At 42.5% G+C, this 20,086-nt stretch overlaps 1 protein-coding gene across 2 annotated transcripts in view; it reads right to left on the bottom strand.

The window, feature by feature from the left end:
- Positions 1–20,086, bottom strand: part of FNDC3B (fibronectin type III domain containing 3B) — a 361,487-nt gene that overhangs the window by 96,419 nt on the left and 244,982 nt on the right. For both annotated transcript variants that reach the window (XM_047099654.1, XM_047099655.1), the window contains exon 7: positions 6,064–6,122. In XM_047099654.1, coding sequence (XP_046955610.1) covers positions 6,064–6,122 — 59 coding nt within the window. The remainder of the gene's footprint in view (positions 1–6,063; positions 6,123–20,086) is intronic.

The raw sequence follows: 20,086 nt of genomic DNA, 5'->3' as shown, positions 1-20,086 counted from the left end.
ACTCTGGGGAGACACTCTTAAGAATCAAACTCCACCCTTTGTGCCATGACTCCAGACTAGCATCTCCTCTTGCCCTGTCCCCCGACCCTCCTGTGTGCTATACACCCCTTCAGGATGCCATTCCCTTTCATGCCCCTATAACTTAGCTTCTGACTTTCCTGCTTTCTAACATAGGATCTCTGCCTCAAAGAGCACCAACATGGTGAAGAGAGACGGATGCGTGAGAGATGGCCTCATAGCAGACCCATGGCACAGAGAGACCCAGAGCAGCTTGCGGGCGATTCTGGAAAGGTTTCTGTACATTCCTGCCTAAACCCATGCTGAGAATCAACCACTGTTTTCTTTGTGCTCTGGTCACATTCTGCTGGTACCTATGCTGGGCAATCATTTCATTGTACTGTGCCTTACTTGGTTATTTGTGCGTTCGTTCTCCTGACTAGATTTTAAGGCAGTGCTTCTACAATGCATACCAGGATATCTGCTGCATTCTTTGATACACCATTAATGAGTCATCTTGAGGTACTGGTACCTCATAAAACTAACGGACTTCCTGATGTTTTTTCTTTTTTCTTCTAATGTTTATTTTTGAGAATGAGAGAGAGAGCAGGGGAGGGAGGGAGGGAGGGAGAGAGAGAGAGAGAGAGAGAGAGAGAGAGGAGAGAGAAAGAATCCCAAGTGGGTTCCTCACTGTCAGCAAAGAGCCGGATGTGGGGCTCAATTCCAGGAACCGTGAGATCGTGACCTGAGCGGAGATCAGGAGTCAGACGCTTAACCAACTGAGCCACCCAGGCGCCCCCAGAGATAACGTGAGAGAGAGAGGGGGACAGAGGATCTGAAGCGGGCTCTGTGCTGACAGCAGAGAGCCCGATGCGGGGCTCGAACTCACGAACTGTGAGATCATGACTCGAGCTAAAGTCAGACGCTTAATGGACTAAGCCACCCAGGCGCCCTCTCTAGTTCCCATGAGCAAGCCTTAAGAAAGCAAACCGTCCTCTGAACGCAGGTCTCCGTGCACATGCACTCTTCCAATAGGCCAGACTGTGGGAAGCACACTTTGAGAACTCTACATCATTTTCAAAGGATAGCAGCCATGGCTTCTGAGAATTCTTTCCTGGAGCTAAGCAGCCTGCCACCTAGATTACTACCACTGGTCTAGAACCAATTCCCCCCTGTACTCCTGTTCCCTCTCTTTCAGACTCCAGGGCTTCAGGTTTCCATTCTTTAAGGCACTGGAATCCTCCCTAGAGAAAGAATGCCTCGTCTCTGTTAGAACTTGGAACTCACTTCTGTTTCAAGGATGATGCCAGGAAATTGCATGGTGCCCTTCAAGAGAATGTCACGTAAAGGGGAACCCTCAGCACCGGACGCACACTCTAAGTGTCCAGGGAGGTGATAACCTTAATGAGAGACCCGAGCTCTAAGAACTCTGACTGATTCAGGCCTACTTCAGAGTGAAAGCAATCTCAGAGGAGCAGTAACTTCTAAGTCCCTGTCTCTCTCTCTTTCTCCGTGGGGAAAACTTTCTCACCAGCAGTGACCACTGAACTACACGAGGGCAGCTAATCTGACAGTCACAAGGAGCATCATGGCTGACATCCGAAAGAAGATTAGAAGCCATAACACGAACTGACTTCCTGATGTTTAATTATCCGACTGTAAATAGAAGTCAATCTCCTTTATGATGATAGTAAAAGTGATGATCTCTAGTTACAAAATCATTGGGCAAGACCCAAACTGACACTTTGTTTGGCACCAGAGATGTAAAAGGTCTGTTGGGGAGGTTACGAGTAGCAAGACTTCAGAGAAATTAAACTGTTTTGAAGTATCTCGAAGGAGTCATAAAACCATCATTTATTTCTAAATAATTACATCCTGACTAGAAATCATTGTTGCCTATATATTTGTTAAACGTAGACTCCAACTTGAGGACAGTTGCTAGTTAAAAACATATATATGTGCATATCCATTAGGACCTAAGACTGTATGATCGCGTCGCTATTTGATACACCATCTTTCACTCACCTTGTGCCCCCTCTCTCCTGTTCATTATTTTAGCACTTTTCTGTAAAATGTTACTATCTTAATTCTTAGGCCATATTATATGCAAATTATATTTATTATTTGGAACAAAAATACCATTTACTCTCATCAAGTTACTACACTGTTCCTCCCATGTTAAAAAATATTTCTGAGTAAGTAAGTAGCTTCTAAATCTGGTCAGGACTTTGCAGTTAACTATGTGGGAGGCCTGCAGATCCAATTAGGGAGAACGCTAAGGAAATATTACCATGGAAATATTGGCTTCACTTCAGAAGTACCATCATGAAAAATAATAACACAATGGAAAAGTTAAAAGCAAAAGGTCAGAGATCGTTACTCAAAAAAAAAAAAAAAAAAAAAAGAGAGACTCAAATCTAGGAATTTCACCATCATCTGTTTCTATAATCCCTCAAGTGCTAAGAACTGCCAAACCTTTTCAGATACACTGTTGTTTATTTTTCGAGGAATGGCTTCTTGGAGGGGCAATTGTTTCTCTTAGGTCAGTGCACTCACTTCTGGAACCGACAAATCAATTGTTCCCACAAGCTAAACATTAGGGGAGGGAAACAATGCAGGTTACATTTATTTACATCCTGAAAATAAACAGCCCGGCGGTAAGGGGGAGGCTGCCTCTAGCACTGTCATCAGAGCAGATCAAAGGCTGGAGGTGGCAGGTACTGGGAGAGGTTTATTCCTCAATCACTTAGAACAGGAGCAAAATTGTTTCCCTGATAGAGCAGTGGCTAGGACTCTGGTCCCCAAGGCACCTACCTAACTCTTACAGTCTCAGGACAAATACCTAGCAAATCCGTGCGGTTTTACTCCGTGACTCAGTATTTGGATCTTTATAGTATCCAGGTTTCTGTACAGTAAATGACTTGCTCAACTCAGCGTGCCCAAAGCTCTAGAAAGATGACCGGAACCCACAAATCTTAAAACTTCCTTCTACACCTAACACAAACCATCTACAAAATCTCAGAGAAAAAGTATGTGCCTTTTATTTAGACGTGTTATCAGATGTGGCTGAAAGAAAAAAAAAATCAGGAAGAAAATGCCCAACTTGCTGAACTCTGCTTCTTCCCCTGGAAGGCAGCTGGACACCCCTCTCCCATTTCAGAGTGTGGTGGGGAATTCGCTTTTGCATACTGATATGCTATAAACTCCAGAGAAATACCCTATCCCAAGTCCTCTCTAAATACTATATGATTTACTTCTCCCATAGTCCCATGTGGTATGTATCATCCTACCTTTGGAAGGTGAGGAAACCGAGGCTCAGGGAGGTCATGGAACTTACCCAAGGTCACAGAGACAGCTAAAGGCCCAGAGGGCCAGAATGCAAAGCAGAGGCCCTTGCTCTCCAGGCCTCTGCCTGGAGCTCTGGCACCAGGCTGTCCCCACATTCCACCATGCTGGCCGAACCTCATCTGATGCTGGCGGGCCTTCAGGCATTTGTCTCCCCTGCCAGAACCTAGCTGCAGCCATTGCGGTCTGCCACACGTTTATTCAGCAAATATTTGTTAAAGGTTCACAAGGTGCCAAGGACAGTGCTAGGTATTAGAGGCACAAAGATAAATAAGACCCAGTCATGAATAAGACCTTCAGACAGAGACAGGGGAGAAGAGGAAGGGAGGAAAAATGTGTAAACATCTAACTGGGCTGGGAAGGACGAGTGGGCGATCACCAGGCAGAGAAGGTTTAGGCGGGGCCAAGGGGGAAGGAATGACCCCCGTAATATGTCCCCATCCTAATCCCTGGAACCTACGCATAAGTTGCCCTAAAAGGTGAAAGGGACTTTGCAGATGTGATTCATTGCAGATCGTGTGAGACAGAAACAATCCTGGATTATTTGGGTGGGCTCAGTGTAGTGACAAGGGTCCTTATAAGTGAAAGAGTGGGGCAGGAAAGTCAGAGTCAGAGAAGGAGACAGGAGGATGGAAGGAGCCATGAGCCAAGGAATGCAGGCAACCTCCAGAAGCAGCCGGAAAACATGAAGGAACAGATTTTCCCCAGAGCCTCCAGAAGAAATGTCACCTGCCAACAGATGCTAGCCTAGTGAGACCCATTTTGGACTAACCACTCAGATGACAATCTTACCAATTTTGCACCACGTGTCGGAACTGTTTACATAAAAGCTGGTCTATCCACCCTGCTCCAAAAAATGTAAACAGTAAGCACTTAATAAACGCTGAATCAAGGAAAGGACTAGTGCATTTAAATGGTGCTTTTTTTTTATCTTGCTAGAGCCACACGATCCTAAAAAACATAGACTCTGTCACTTGTGCCATAAAGAAATGACAAAGAATAACTCAAGAAAAACCCAGTGTGTGTTCACATGACGAAGGCAGGCCTGTGAAGTTCTGTGACTGTGTTTGAGACAGTCAAATAACCTGTTGTTCTGCCTTCTCGATTAGGACTCCTGTTTTCTTCATGGAGTTTCCTTCTTTTTGCTATACCACGAATATATATACTATATTCCACAATTATGTCCCCAAGCTTTTTCTAACCTCTCCCTATACTCCCCCTGCCAGCCCCAAAAATATCATCCACTCTTACTCCCACAGCTTGAACTATAACTCTATGCCTGTGATCTGATCACTATCTCGTTCCCCTCTCTCCCCAGCACTGCCCTACCAGACATATATGACTGCCCCTGCATTTACTTCCTTGGTGCCCTGCCAGTGAAACACACTCAACATGTCCAAGAATATCACTGGAAATCATAAAAACTACACAAACCCATTCTAGAGGAATTCACAGATTACTGCGAAAAAGCAAATGGCGTAAAATGTATTACACATATACATACACGCAGAGCACAGTGAAGCTGGGGGTAGTACCCACCCCAGTGGGTATAAAGAACCCAGTACCCACAGGGTTTCTATATACCAGGTGGAGAATCCCACTTGATGGGCAGGGACAGCAATCAAGGGAGACTCTTGGAGGCAGCAACTCCTCAGTGGAGGCATCAGAGCCTGAAAGCCCAGCTATCTGAGAGGTCATAACGCCTTACCGACTTCTCTAGGCAGTTCCGGTATGCATCCTCTCCTTGACACGCCTAGGGCCACCACCTGAATTCTGCCTCCTCTACCCTCCTGCCAGAGCTACAGTAACAGATTCTTGGTGCCTGCCTCCCTGGGTCCATCCTTCTCTCACCCGATGCATCTGCCAACCGTCCGTGCATCCTAAAAGTATAGCCCTGACTATGTAACTTCTATGCCCCAAAACTCTCGTGGCAACCTGCTCCCTACACCAGAGTAAGTACAGACTCCCCGCTCCAGGAGTTCCCTGTGGGACCCGTACTCCAACACACCTGCTTTTAGGTTTTAGTCAAACTCAACTGTGTACCCTGAGGCATGTTTGAGCTCTTCTGTTAAAAAGCCTCAGGATTTGAAACGCACGAGGGATCAAGGTTTTCCAATTGGGCCGGAAAACATCCAAAGAACTTTGGCTCTCTGACCTCAGATGAAAGGCTGAGTCAACATTTTCAATTTTTCACTTGGATTTCAAAGCATTTGGCAAAATCAGACCTAAAACCTCACAATATCATCACTCCCACCAATTTTTTTTCTTGCCATTACACTCAATATCTTGGACTTCTTTTCAGCTAATATTTAAATGCTTTTTTTGAAATTTACCTGCAAAAATACTTGGAATCACTGAGGCTTTCAAAAATTATTATTACTATATTTACACAGGTTCAAGGAAATTGCCAAAAGAAAACAGTTGTATAGACCTGTGGGAGGGAAGGGTGTCAGGGGGACGCTATGTGTCCTTGGAAGCAGGGAAGAATACCTAATTGCATTCAGAATATCTAAATAAAGGACACATTTTGGTGGATTGTGACAGAACAGAAGACTGTTGTTCTATATTTTCATGCTCCATTAATAACAACACTGTTTCATAGTTTATAAATAATCAGCAATAGGAAGGGGCCCTTTTGTTTACCTACGATGTGGTGAAAGAAAAGCACACTTGAAATGCTTAAGAATGTGTCATTTGTGCTGAGAAATCCAGAAGACATACCTGTGGTTTCTCTATTCCTGAAAGAATGTCTTGCACCCTCTTTACTTCCAACTCATACTCTGCATGGAGAAAGAGAAAAAAAGACAAGCCGTTAATACCATTAGGAGGCAATAATGTTGCCAAGTTCCTCCTCCAAGGCCTTTAACTATAGCGAGCATTAAGTCAGTTGCCCGTTACCGTGAACTTTGGGTACCACAGACAGGATCATGAAAATTCAGAATGGGAAGGACGTTGGGGTGGGGATTTCACTGTGGTTGTGCTAACTTGCCACTATCTCGGTTCACATATTCACAAAGTTGACGAGATTAACACTGAGTCCCTTCTAATAACTCAACAGGCAACAGAAAATAAAAGGTCCTAAGGAGAGAAATGGGTGCAGCTAGAGGCTGAGAGCAATTAAGAGATGAGGTTGAAGAGACAGTGGCCGATTCATTGAGGGCTCGGAGTTCAGATATTTTAGTTCAGGTTTTATTCTAAGTTCAGTGGGCAGCCTCTGAAGTGTTTAAGTAGAGGGACTGACGTGATCTCCCCTCCCCCCCCCCAAGTCTGAAAAGATCTGTTTGGCTTTGCAGGAATAATGGACATACAGAAGGCAGGAGCGACTGTGGAAAAATCAGTCAGTACATTGCCGCACTGGTCCAGGTGAAGAAGGATAGAGCTGGCCTGGGTTGGGATGGCAGCAAAGACGGTGAAAACGGAACTGGTTTTGGAGGTATGGGTGCTAAAGGACTGGGTGTGACAGTCGAGGGTGAGGGAATGAACAGAATCAAAGATAATTCCCTGTTTGGGGCTTGATCAACTGGATGGATGAGGATATCTTTTAATAAGATGGGGAAGCGGGCAAGTTTTGCACTGGGGCAAGAAATGTTTTAAAAACAAAGGGAGGACAGTGCTTAGAGTAGAGAGGATGGGGAGGGAAGAGTATGTGTAAAAGAAGGGTAAGAGCCTTTAAACTTGACTGTTTTGCAGAGCAATCCCTTGACTTTCGCAACCTACTTGATGTAATCTAATTTTGAGTTTACAGATTTAACTGTTAAACCTAGTTTATGAGGTAAATGCTAGAGTTACATGATTACTAAGACATATGTCCTCACCCTCAAATAGTTCAACTCTAGTGAGGGGGAAATGAAAGCAGCAGGCAATTCCATGTGATACATACTTTGGTATAGGTAACCCAAGACAGTGCATTCTAGAAGGCTTCCTAAGCACCAACATCTAGCTGACCCTGTGGCCAAGCAGGCCACTGGAGGTGACGGGAGACGTGGAACAAGGGGGTGAGAGGTTAGTAAGTCCAGCTCTTTCGGAGGCTGTTCATACTCATTGCTCAGGTCAATCTCAAAGTCACCTTTTAAAAGAATCCCACCTCGGGGTGCCTGGGTGGCTTGGTCGGTTAAGCGTCCGACTTCAGCTCAGGTCATGATCTCATGGTCCGTGAGTTCGAGCCCCGCGTCGGGCTCTGGGCTGACAGCTCAGAGCCTGGAGCCTGTTTCAGTTTCTGTGTCCCCCTCTCTCTCTGCCCCTCCCCTGTTCATGCTCTGTCTCTCTCTGTCTCAAAAATAAATAAACGTTAAAAAAATTAAAAAAAAAGAATCCCACCTCAACCCCACCCCCTGCTCAGCCTCCAGTCACTCTGCAGTCCCACTTATCTCCTTTCTTGTGGCTACCAAAATCTAAAAGTTCTCTTATTCATGTGTTCTCGTTTACTACTTTTCTTTCCTACTAAAATATGAGCTTCAGGAAGGCAGAGATGCTACAGATCCAAAAAAAACAAAATTTTTTTTTTTTTCTGTAAAGAATCAGGGGCACCTGGGTGGCTCAGTCGGTTGAGCGTCCGACTTCAGCTCAGGCCATGAACTCACTATTCGTGAGTTCGAGCCCTGTGTCGGGCTCTGCGCTGACAGCTTAGAGCCTGGAGCCTGCTTCTGATTCTGTGTCTCTGCCCCTCCCACACTCTGTCTCTCAATAATAAATAAACGTTAAAAAAAAAAAAAAAAGAAACAGAATCAGACAGTGAATATTTTTCAATTTGCACATAGACCACCGTCACATATTCTTCTTTGTTGTTATATCCCTGTGAAAACGTAACAATCTCCTCAGTTTGTGACTCACACACAACAGACCACGGGGCTGGCTGCAGTGTGCAGACCCCTTTGGTAGGACACACTCAGGATTTAGCCCACAGCATCTAGCACTGTTCCTGTGTGATCCAAGCTCAATAGCTTTGTTACCTAAATAAATGAACCACGCCCAAGTGAAAAATAGTAAGACTTCAGGGTACCTGTGTGGCTCAGCTGATTAAGCATCCGATTTCGGCTCAGGTCATGATCTCGCGGTTCGTGGGCTCGAGCCCCACGTCGGGCTCTGTGCTGACAGCTTAGAGCCTGGAGCCTGCTTTGGATTCTGTGTCTCCCTCTCTTTCTGCCCCTCCCCCACTTATGTGCGCGCTCTCTCTCTCCCTCTAATATAAACAAACATTAAAATATTTTTAAATAAATAATAAGACTCGTAGCTGGCACCACCATAAACTTTAAAAGGATCAGTTCTTCATTGTTTCTTACTGTATTCTATTTAGAAGATGTTGACTTCTATTTTGGTGAGAAAAAGAAACGGACTGGTGTTTAAATTGCAGGTGTTTTGTATTACAACAAAAAGAAACTTCGCATTCAAAAGGCCAAATGACACCCTTGTTTATAGTCATGTAATCTTGTTAAGATACAGATAATGGTTTATACCCATAAGTCAAACACGCACATACCCTCACATTTTCTGGAAGCTCGTACTAAGCAGACTCTACATTTATCTCATAATCTGAGGAGTTGATTGTCAGTACAAAAGTAAAATAAATACAGTTGCAATATACGAACTGGTTCGGTTGTCAAAGACCAAACTTTCTGAATCTCTGGCTATTCTAGAGTTTGCAGGAACCTATGGTTTCAGACACTCGTAGAAATAGACACATGCACAGAACCAGCTGGAGGAGGCCACTGCTTCCTTCCGCCATCGCAGACACCAGGACCAGAAGCCAGAAGCCACACCCCACCCTTGAGGTAATAAAGGTTGAGACTAGAGTGGAGATAATCACCTATTCGACAACGAAGGGAAGTACTAAAGAGCTCAGCAAAAGAAGTATCCTCAGGACTATGTACTAGATACAGGGCCTGAAAGAGAGAAGCAAAAAAGGACGCTTTGTCCCACAAAAATTGGAGGCCCCTCCCTCTGGCCAGCTTTCAAACGCAGATGACAGGAGAAATGGCCAGGCTTTTGACAGAAAAAGGAAAAAAAATGAGAAAGGAGGTTGGATTAGAAGGGGGAGAGGGTGGGGTAGAGATCTGCTTAAAATGAAAAAGAATGGGTTGTGGGTAAGAGCCAGAAATACAAGGGAAAGGTCCTGACTGAGATAAAAACAACTTCTGAAGAGAGGTCAGGACTGTCCAGGTTTGTCTTTGATTATAGCAGTGAAAGCTGACGTGTTCTGAGCACCCAGCTACATGCTGGTTGAGGGGCCAACACCTTGCTCATTTTTGCAACATCCCCTGCAAGACGGACATGCTCTGCTCAGTCTTCTGACAGTGGGCAGGACTGAAGTCTATTTTGTCCATCACAGTTTTCACCTTCGGTGCTGAGTACAACACCTGCAGGCGTCTGACAGATAAGGAGAAGGAATGAATGAGGAAACTGAGGCTCAGACAGCAGATGCGATCTCCCTGAGGGTCCAAAAGCAAAGAGAACGTCTCACTGCATCATGACAAATTAATAGGGATCTGGGGGGTCACAAGGGAGAGGATGTGGAGAGACAAGAGTGGAGGGAGTTTTGCCCTGGGGTGCATGGAAGAAGGAAGGCAGCAGGGGAAACCATCCAGATCCCATGAGAGGGTTTGTATTGGGTTTTTTGTTGTTGGTGTTGGTGTTGGTGGTGGGGTGTGTGTGTGTGTGTGTGTGCGTGCACACACACACACACACACTTTAAATCTCGGAGAAAGCTGTCAGAGAAATAGAGCAAAGGCCTCTGGATCTGGGCAGAAGGTATGTGAGAAAGGGAAGAAAAAGTAGGGCATGAATGGAGCCAAATAAACAAAGGATTCAGAGAAGATCAAAAATCCAAAGGGCAGGGCGAGGGGAGGAAAGGTAGTGACAGGACAATCAATGCCCCATTATATCAGGAGAAATGCGGTATCAAAGCCAGACTGGATTCCTTCTTTCTTTCAAGACTCTAAAATGTGAATACGGAAAAAGAAGAGAAAAATGCATCCGCACCACATTTACTGAATGCGTTTCCATTTGTGCTGCCACAGGCTAAGGGTAAATAAATGCCAGGCATACAATATGCACACACAAGAGTGAAAATAAAATCCCTTTAACTGAGCTAAAGTGACAGTTACCACGTGTAAAATAAGCTCTTGTCCGAAAGCTAGCATTCTGGTACGAAATGCCAAAATTCACGACTCTACTACCTAAATAACCGAGTTCACTTGGACCCTGGCCTACCTCTCCCAAGGCAAGATTTAACTGGGCCTCAGAGAAGTCTATGAATTATCACCCTTTCCATTAAACAGCCTCGGAGCTCAGCTATTCAGCGTATTTCAGAGTCTGGGTAAAGCTTTCACTTGCTCGCCATGCTTTCTTTCTCTGTGTCTCTACTTCTCCCTCTCTTATGCTCTCACACACACATATCGTGAGTGAGGAAGAACAGCTAATGCGGTCACAAAAATTTATGAGCAAAACCAAAAAGAATAGTTCTGGTGATCTGTCTTCAGGAAATCTTTCATATCAAGTTAAAAAGAAAACTATGGGGAGCCTGGGCGGCTCAGTCGGTTAAGCGTCTAACTCTTGACTTTGGCTCAGGTCATGATCTCACGGTTTGTGAGCTCGAGCCCTGTGTCGGCTCCATGCTGACAGCGCAGAGCCTGTTTGGGATTCTCTCTTTCAAAATTAATAATAATAATAATTAAGAAAAGAAAACTATGTCTCGTTTGTCTCTGTGTTTACCTCTTAAAGAATTTGGTGTGACAGCCGAGCAACAGATTGTCCTAGAAGAGGGGAATAAAGGGGGTGGGGGGAGACACTTGGGTGGCACAGTTGGTTTAGCATCGGACTTCAGCTCAGGTCATGATCTCACAGCTCCCGAGTTCGAGCCCCACATCGGGCTCTGTGCTGACAGCTTAGAGTCTGGAGCCTGCTTCAGATTCTGTGTCCCTCTCTCACTCTACCCCTTCCCCGCTCATACTCTCCCACCTTCCCTCCCCCCCCCCAAGAATAAATAAACATTAAAAAAAATTAGGGGGCACCTGGGCGGCTAAGTCGGTTAAGCGTCCAACTTCAGCTCAGGTCATGATCTCACGGTTCGTGGGTTCGAGCCCCGCGTTGGGCTCTGTGCTGACAGCTCAGAGCCTGGACCTTGCCTTGGATTCTGTGTCTTCCTCTGTCTCTGCTCCTCCCCCACTCATGCTTTCTCTCTCTCTCTCTCTCTCTCTCTCTCTCTCAGAAATAAACATTAAAAAAATTTTTTTTAATTAAAAAAAAGAGGAAAAAAATGCAAGGTTCTGTTACAGGGTTGTAGGATGAGGTTCTTTTCATTATCATGTCTGCCTTCTTCCCCCTGGTTTGCAGCAAGGAAATTAATCCACAGGCAAATCTTACAGGCCAACTTGTATTTCTTTCTCCTCGCATTAAAACTGCCACGAGTTAAGCAAACAGATTAAAATCATTTTCTTCCTGCTTTAATTTTGTTGCAACCATGGCTGATATGGATAGACATGACAACCCACCTTTCATATCACTACCTTCTTAATACTGAAAAACCTTTTCCTTGCAGTGAAGATGGTGCTGATCAATAAAAAAGGATTATAGGGTACCCTCAGTGCTCCAAACAGAACAGGCATGTTGTTTTGCAGATACAGACACATTTGGGAGGTAGGTAATTTCTTAAAAAGGAGTTAAGATGGGAGCCTCTAGTTTCAACATGTCCCAAGGAGTTGAGAACCACCCAAATTGCAAATGACAAAAAAAAAAAAAAAAAAAAAAAGGGAAGGGGGATTCAGCTCAGTGATTTACATTTTTCTTCATCCCAAAAGAAATCTCCTCCCAAGAAAATAAAGCACTTTTTAGCAAAGGGAAAGTTAAAATAAAAATACACAAGCAAGCAAATATACTTAAAAAAAAAAAAGAAGAAGAAAAAAGCAACAACAACCCACACACATAGAGAGAATATGTGTCATGTGAAATTTAAACTTTCCACAAATAATGGTTTTCATGTTTGCTCCAAAAAGAACTGTAAGTTCAGACTGTTTGAATAACTGTAAGGCCTAAACTAATTAAAATATCCCCCTTTATAAACACAATTTACTTCTTTGGTTTGCTTCACATTTTTTCCATCTTAGAAAAGAAATACAGCTAGACACTTAGCTGCTAGCTATAGAATGTATTTATGGTTGTAACAGCCCCTTCATTCCAATGGAATGACATCAGCATTATTTCTCTGTAAACCTTCCGTCTAGTTCTCATCCGCACGGCTCATTTACAGATATGCCCGGCATAACAGAATATGCTTTCTCAGATTTGCCAAAGAGCTGACTTAGCTACTATCTTTAACATATTATATATAATAAACAAGGGGTGTGGAAAATATGCAACTTCTTGTCATGCCCATTTTAGGGATAAGAGGCTTCAACTCACTACTCAAGAAAAGAACTATATGAACAGAAATAAATCCTTTTGGATGAAAAAAATATGACTCAATAATTAAGGACAAGTTGAATATCCAATCACTGCCTACCAATGCTAATGAGAATGAATGGGGATGAAGTAAGATGGCTTAAGAATGCTTACTGAATTGCTTTTCTAATGAGAGAAAAAATAAATTAGCCATTTTCATTTTTGAAATACTACCTATGCTGAGAAAAACAAAGAATCAATAAATGCACACAAAAGTAGTATTAATTACTTAAGAACCTCCATTTAGTGATTATAATCCAGAGTTAATGGTGTTAAAATCAAATATTAAAAATGTACAAAATCACAAGGAATACATTTACATCATCTAGGACAATGCAGTTAATCCCCAAGGACAAATATTCCAGATATCTTCAGATATCAATCATCCTGATGCTAAAAATACAAAAATAAATCTCTCTCTAGCCGTTTAGCTGGTTAAATGGTTACTCTATTGGAAATTCTGAAAGACAGCCAAGGGAATACCAGACTCTCAACACTAACGAGAAAGCAGCAGGCAGGTGAACATATGTTGTGGGACGCTGCCTTCCAGTCTAGGGAAATATTTCTAAGAGAACTTGGGTTCCCAACAGATTGTGGAGCCTTAAGAGAAAGAGCAGAGATGAATTCCTTTTGCAGGTGGAGTGCCTGGCTGGAGAGGAGGGATGGCCAGAGGACATAAATGGGACAGGGTCAGGGGTGGGGGGGGGTGCTAGTTTCCTCTAAGCTTTTGTCGATATTTCTGGAACTGAGTAGAAAGAATGATTTTCTTTCCTGGTCCAGGATTTGAGCAAAGTCCTACCGGGAATATTTACATTAACCTACTCATAGGCAAAAATGGGTCTCTTCAGGCAAAAGCTGTCCACCACTGTAGGTAGTAAGAGGGACAACAGAGAAGTGGTAGGTCTAGGACCTGAATGAAAAGGGAAAGCACCAGATACAATACTTCTGTTGACTCTCAGGTCAACTCAAAGGTTATGTCTCAGCCACCTTCTTTGAATGCCAACTAAACTGGGGTCTACCTGAAATACTAGGAGATTCTAGGTTCATTTCTGCCAACTGCCTAAGAAACACTCTTGTGTTTACTTCACAAAAATCGTACTTCTGCATGGAACTGGACACACACAGCTAGCATTTTTAAGAACATCAAATTAAATAGGGATGAAAACCCCACAAAAATGGATAAAGTATTAGGTAGATATGCTTGCCTGGCAAGCTTGATTCTACACCAGTCCTGTCCTTTCCCTCCCTCTGTCTGTTTGAGACGTTTCACTGGCTAGCTGAGCCCTAACCTGCGCCAGATATAGCTCTTTTATTTTGGGGGAAGGCTCAACGCCATGATTATCCAGCAAGAGCTGGTGCCCTCCCTGGGTGTGTAACAGGAAGGCAATCGCTTAAACACAGGATAGAGCGACTTACAAAGGTAATTAAAGTTTATACACTACTTTCTGCGCTGGCGTCTGTAAACGTTTCCACAAAATGTTTTTTCATTAAGACTTGGCATGTCACATTGAAAACTTCTCAAGTAGCTTATTCAGAATTTTTGCAAAACTGTGTCAACTGACAGGCAGAATCCAGAGAGAACAATTTTGTAACACATTAAATCTGAAAAAGAACCTTAATATTTTTTTAATTAAAAAAATGTTTTCTTATTTATTTTTGAGAGAGAGAGAGAGACAGACAGACAGACAGACAGACAGAGTACCAGCAGGGGAGAGGCAGAGAGAGAGGGAGACACAGAATGTGAAGCAGGTTCCAGGCTGAGAGCTGTCAGCATGGAGGCCGAAGCAGGGTTTGAACTCATGAACCTTGAGATCATGACCTGAGCTGAAGTTGGACACTTAACTGACTGAGTTACCCAGGTGCCCCAAGAATTTTAATATTTATACCACCTATACAGCAAGTTTTGAAGTTTTTATTCCTACATATTTTCTTTCTTTTCTTTCTTTCTCTTTCCTTCTTTCTTTCTCTTTCCTTCTTTCTTTCTCTTTCCTTCTTTCTCTTTCTTTCTTTCTTTCTTTCTTTCTTTCTTTCTTTCTCTCTCCTTCCTTCCTTCCTTCCTTCCTTCCTTCCTTCCTTCCTTCCTTCCTTCCTTCCTTCTTTTAATGTTACATAACATACAGTGTAGTCTTGGCTTCAGTAGAACCCAGCGATTCATCACTTACATACAACACCCACTGCTCATCCCAACAAATGCCTTCCTTAATTGCCCATCACCCATTTTACCCAGCCCCACCAACCCTTACTTTGTTCTTTGTATTGAACAGTCTCTTATGGTTTGCCTGCCTCTGTTTTTATCTTAGTTTTCCTTCCCTTCCCCTATGATCATGTTAAGTTTCTCAAATTCCACGAGTGAAATCATGTGGTATCTTTCTCTGACCCAATTATTTCGCTTAGCATAACATCCTCCAGTTCCATACATGTTGTGACAAATGGCAAGATTTCATTCTCTTTCATTGCCAAGTAGTATTCCATTGTGTGTGTGTGTGTGTGTGTGTGTGTGTGTGTGTGTGTGTATTATACACTACATCTTCTTTATCCATTCATCAGTTGATGGACATTTGGGATCTTTCCATAATTTGGCTATTATTGAAAGCACTGCTATAAACATTGGGGTACATGTGTCCCTTCGAATCGGCACTCCTGTATCCTTTGGATAAATTCCTAGTAGTGCAATTGCTGCGTCATAGGGTAATTCTATTTTTAATTTTTTGAGGAACCTCCATACTGTTTTCCAGAGTGGCTCCACCAGTTTGAATTCCCACCAACAGTGCAAGAGGGTTCCCCTTTCTCCAAATCCTTATCAACATGTGTTGTTTCCTGAGTTGTTGATTTCAGCCACTCTGACCAGTGTGAGGTGGTATCTCATTTTGGTTTGGGTATTTCCCTGATGATGAGCGATGCTGAACATCCTTTCATGTCTCTGCCACGTGGATGTCTTCTTTGGAAAAGTGTCTATTCAGGTCTTCTGCCTGTGTCTTCACTGGATTATTTGTTTTTCAGGTGTTGAGTTTGGTAAGTTCTTTGTAGATTTTGGATACTAACCTTTATACGGCATGTCATTTGCAAATATCTTCCCCCATTCCCCCCAGCTGACTTTTAGTTTTGCTGATTGTTTCCTTTACTGTACAGAAGACTTTTATCTTGATGAGGTCCCAATAGTTCATTTTTGCTTTTGTTCCCCTTGCCTCCGGAGACGTGTCAAGTCAGAAGTTGCTGCGGCCAAGGTCAAGGAAGTTGCTGCCTGTTTTCTACTGCAGGATTTTGATGGTTTCCTGTCTCATACTTAGACCTTTCATCCATTTTGAATTTGTTTTTGTGTATGGTGTAAGAAAGCACACCTACATTTTCTTAACTGATGTCTCATATGACTAACATATCCATTTGGAGGATAGGTATTCAGTGTATGTTCAAAGAATCCAGTGAAGCTCATCAGCTGATATGGGGATCAAATTCAGAGCTAATGTGATGTGGCAGGGTGCCAAATAATTCCACAGAGTTTTAGCATATGGAAAAGTCATTACCGCCCATGGTACAACCTACCCTACCCAGGAAATCAGCCAAGGATATACATGTGGGTACATATTGAAAATGCATATTAGCCACCAGGAACGTAATGTCAATGAGTAAAAGACAGTGGACACATTAGGCAAAAGGGGAGAGTAAAGACTGTGGAAAATGGAAAAAGCCCTCACCCTATCTAAAGGGGGCAGCTACTATGTATGGCAATCAATTACTGCCAGGCAGGATCATTGGTCTAAGGTTGACAAACACTGCCATTTTCTAAAGAATCTAGAAATGGAAAAATTTTCATGAAATTGCCTGATTTGTAAAAATATACATTGTAAGACATTTTTAATCTACAGAAAAGTGGAGTAGAACTATGAACACCCATATGCCCTTCACCCAGACTTATCAATTGTTAACATTTTGCTATACTTGCACATTCACATTTTGTCTCTACATATATACACTTTTTTTTCAGAACCATTTGAAAGGAAGATGTTGATCTTATGCTAAAATCTTAAGTTTATCCCCAAAACTTCAGCATGTCTTTCCTTTTTTTTTTTTTTTATTTTTTTAAATGTTTTATTTAGTTTTGACTGAGAGAGAGAGACAGAGCATGAGCGGGGGAGGGGCAGAGAGAGAGGGAGACACAGAATCCGAAGCAGGCTCCAGGCTCTGAGCTGTCAGCACAGAGCCTGACGTGGGGCTCGAACTCACAGACCGCAAGATCATGACCTGAGCCGAAGTCGGACACTCAACCGACTGAGCCACCCAGGCGCCCCCAGCATGTCTTTCCTAAGAACAAGAACTTTCTTGCACATAATCGTAACACAACCAAAAGATTTAACATTGACAGAATAAAATCTAATGTGTATTCCATACTCAAATTACCCCAACTCTTCCAATAATATCTTTAATCCTTTGCCTCCTAATCCAAGATCCAATCAAGGAACACATGTTGGATTCATTTGTCAAGTTTCACTACACTCCTTTAACCTAGAACAGAAATCCCCTGTACTTTTTTATCTTCCTAAGGTTGATATTTTTAAAGTGTCGGGGCCAGTTTTCTTAAGGCATGTACCACTATCTGGACTGTGTGACCACATCCTCATAATTATACTCAAATTAAAAACTTTTGGCAAGAATTCTGTATAGATGTACTTCCCATCCATTACACGAGGAAGCACACAGTACCAATTTTGAACCTTTTGATGATGCCCTGCACTGTGATCACTTGGTTATAGTGTTGTGTAACCTCTTTCTCCACAGTGAAAGCACCTTCTCCTCCTTTCACCTGATGGTTAAACACTGATGATTTTTGCCAGAAAATATTACATTAATAGTTTCAAGATGGCAATATTCCTAATTCTACCCCTTTTTCCAAGTTTATTAGTTCTTTCTCCCACTTTAAGTATCTATGAACTCATGGACTGTTTTTTATTAAAAAAATTGAAATGCTCCATTGCAATTGTTCTTTTCGATGCTAAAACTGTCCCAAATGCAGCCAGTGGGAGTCCCTTCAAGTCGTTTTCTATGCCCCTTTGTCCACTTCCTTAAGATATCTGGTTTAGGGGTGCCTGGGTGGCTCAGCCAGTTAAGCATCCGACTTCGGCTCAGGTCATGATCTCACGGTTTGTGAGTTCGAGCCCTCCGTCGGGTTCTGTGCTGACAGCTTGGAGCCTGGATCCTGCTTCAGACTCTGTGTCTCCCTCTCTCTCCCTGCCCCTCCCCTGTTTGTTCATGCTCTGTCTCTGTCTCAAAAATAAATTAACATTAAAAAAAATTTAAAAAAAAGATTTCTGGTTTAAACACCTATTTAATATTCTGGCTTAAGATCAGTTGGCCAAAAGTACAAAAATGTACAGACAGCTAGTGACAGATTTTAGTAGCATAAAGTAGAATTCATCCAAATTAGTCAGATTTGTCAAAAGCCACTATTAGCCAAGGATTTACTTATTCAAAAGGGACTAGAGGGGCGCCTGGGTGGCTCAGTCGGTTGAGCGTCTGACGGCTCGTGAGTTCAAGCGTCGTGTCACGCTCTGTGCTGACAGCTCAGAGCCCGGAACCCGCTTTGGATTCTGTGTCTCCTTCTCTCTCTCCCCTCCCCTGCTCGCTCACTGTCTCTGTCTCTCTCTCTCTCTCTCAGAAATAAACATTAAAAAAAATGTTTTTAACTGACTAGAAAGAAAAAGTAACATGTAAGTATTTCTGGTTTCTAAATCTTTTAGAAATTAAAGTTAAAACAAAGCAACCCAATAATCCAAGAGCCAGCCATTTTAAACAATATTTTAAGGGGCACCTGGGTGGCTCAGTTGGTTGAGCATCCGACTTTGGCTCAGGTCACGATCTCACGGTTCTTGAGTTCGAGTCCTGCATCAGGCTCTGTGCTGACAGCTGGGAACCTGGAGCTACTTCAGATTCTGCATCTCCCTCTGTCTCTGCCCCTCCCCCACTCATGCTCTGTCTCTGTCTCTCAAAGATAAATAATAAATGTTAAAAAATTTTTTTTGAATATTTTAAGACATAGAAAACTTGAAACAACCATTGGGTAAAAGAAGAAATCAAAAGGAATAAATTATCTCAAAACAAATGAAAACAAAACACAACAAAGCAAATATTGTGGGATGTACCAAAAGAAGTTGTAAGAGGAAAGTTCACAGCAATAAACATATACATGATGAATTTAGAAAGACCTCAAATAAACAACTTTCACCTCAAGAAACTAGAAAAAGAACAAATTAAGCCCAAAGTTAGCAGAAGGAAGGAAATATTAAGGATCAGAACAGAAATAGATGAAATACAAATCAGAAAATAGAAGGGGGACACCTGGGTGGCTCAGTCAGTTAAGTGTCTGACTCATTGTTTTGGCTCAGGTCATGATCTCACGGTTTGTGAGACTGAACCCTGCGTCAGGCTCTGCGCTGACAGGATGGAGCCTGATTGGAATTCTCTCTCTCCCTCTCTCTCCGCCCCTCCCCTACGCGCTCGCTCTCTCTCTCTCCCCCCGCCCTTCTCCATATAAATAAAATAAACTTAAAAGAAAAAGTAAAATAGAATCAATGGAACCAAGAGTTGGTTCTTCAAAAAAGATAAGATTGACAAAACTTTAGCTAGCCCAAGTAAAAGAGAGAGGACTCAAAATTAGAAATGAAAGAGACATTACAAATGATACTACAGAAATACATAGAATCATGAAATTACTATGAACAATTATATGCCAACAAGTTACCTAACTGAGAAGGAATGGATACATTTCTAGAAACACACAACCTACCAAGACTGAACCAGTCAGAAAGAGGAATTAATACCAATCCTCCTCAAACTTTTCCAAATATTAAGAGGAGGGAACACTTCCAAACTTACTCTGTGAGGCCCGCATTACTTTGATACCAAAACCAGATAAAGATGCCACAAGAAAACTTCAGGCCACAATGTCTAACGAATATACATGCAAAAATTCTCAACAAAATATTAATAAACCAAATTCAAGAACACATTAGAAGGATTATATACCATTATTATGTGGGTAATACCCACATTACTATGTGGGTATTATATCCCTGAGATGTAATACAGATAGTTCAACATACACAAATCAATACATGTAATACATATCAATAAAATGAAAGATAAAACTACACAATCATCTTAATAAATGCAGAAGAAGCATTTGACAAACTACATCCTTTCATGATAAAAACCTTTTACAGATTGGGTATAGAAGGAACATACCTCAACATAATATGGAGCAAAGATATGTAACAAACATCATACACAACGGAGAAAAATTGAAAGTGTTTCCACTCAG

Source organism: Lynx rufus, unplaced genomic scaffold (genome assembly GCF_022079265.1).
Source record: "Lynx rufus isolate CCGP_SWC_20201006 ecotype Redwood Valley unplaced genomic scaffold, mLynRuf1.p SCAF_5, whole genome shotgun sequence".
In the NCBI taxonomy this organism is placed as follows: domain Eukaryota; kingdom Metazoa; phylum Chordata; class Mammalia; order Carnivora; family Felidae; genus Lynx; species Lynx rufus.
This window is presented reverse-complemented; position numbering and strand designations above follow the sequence as displayed.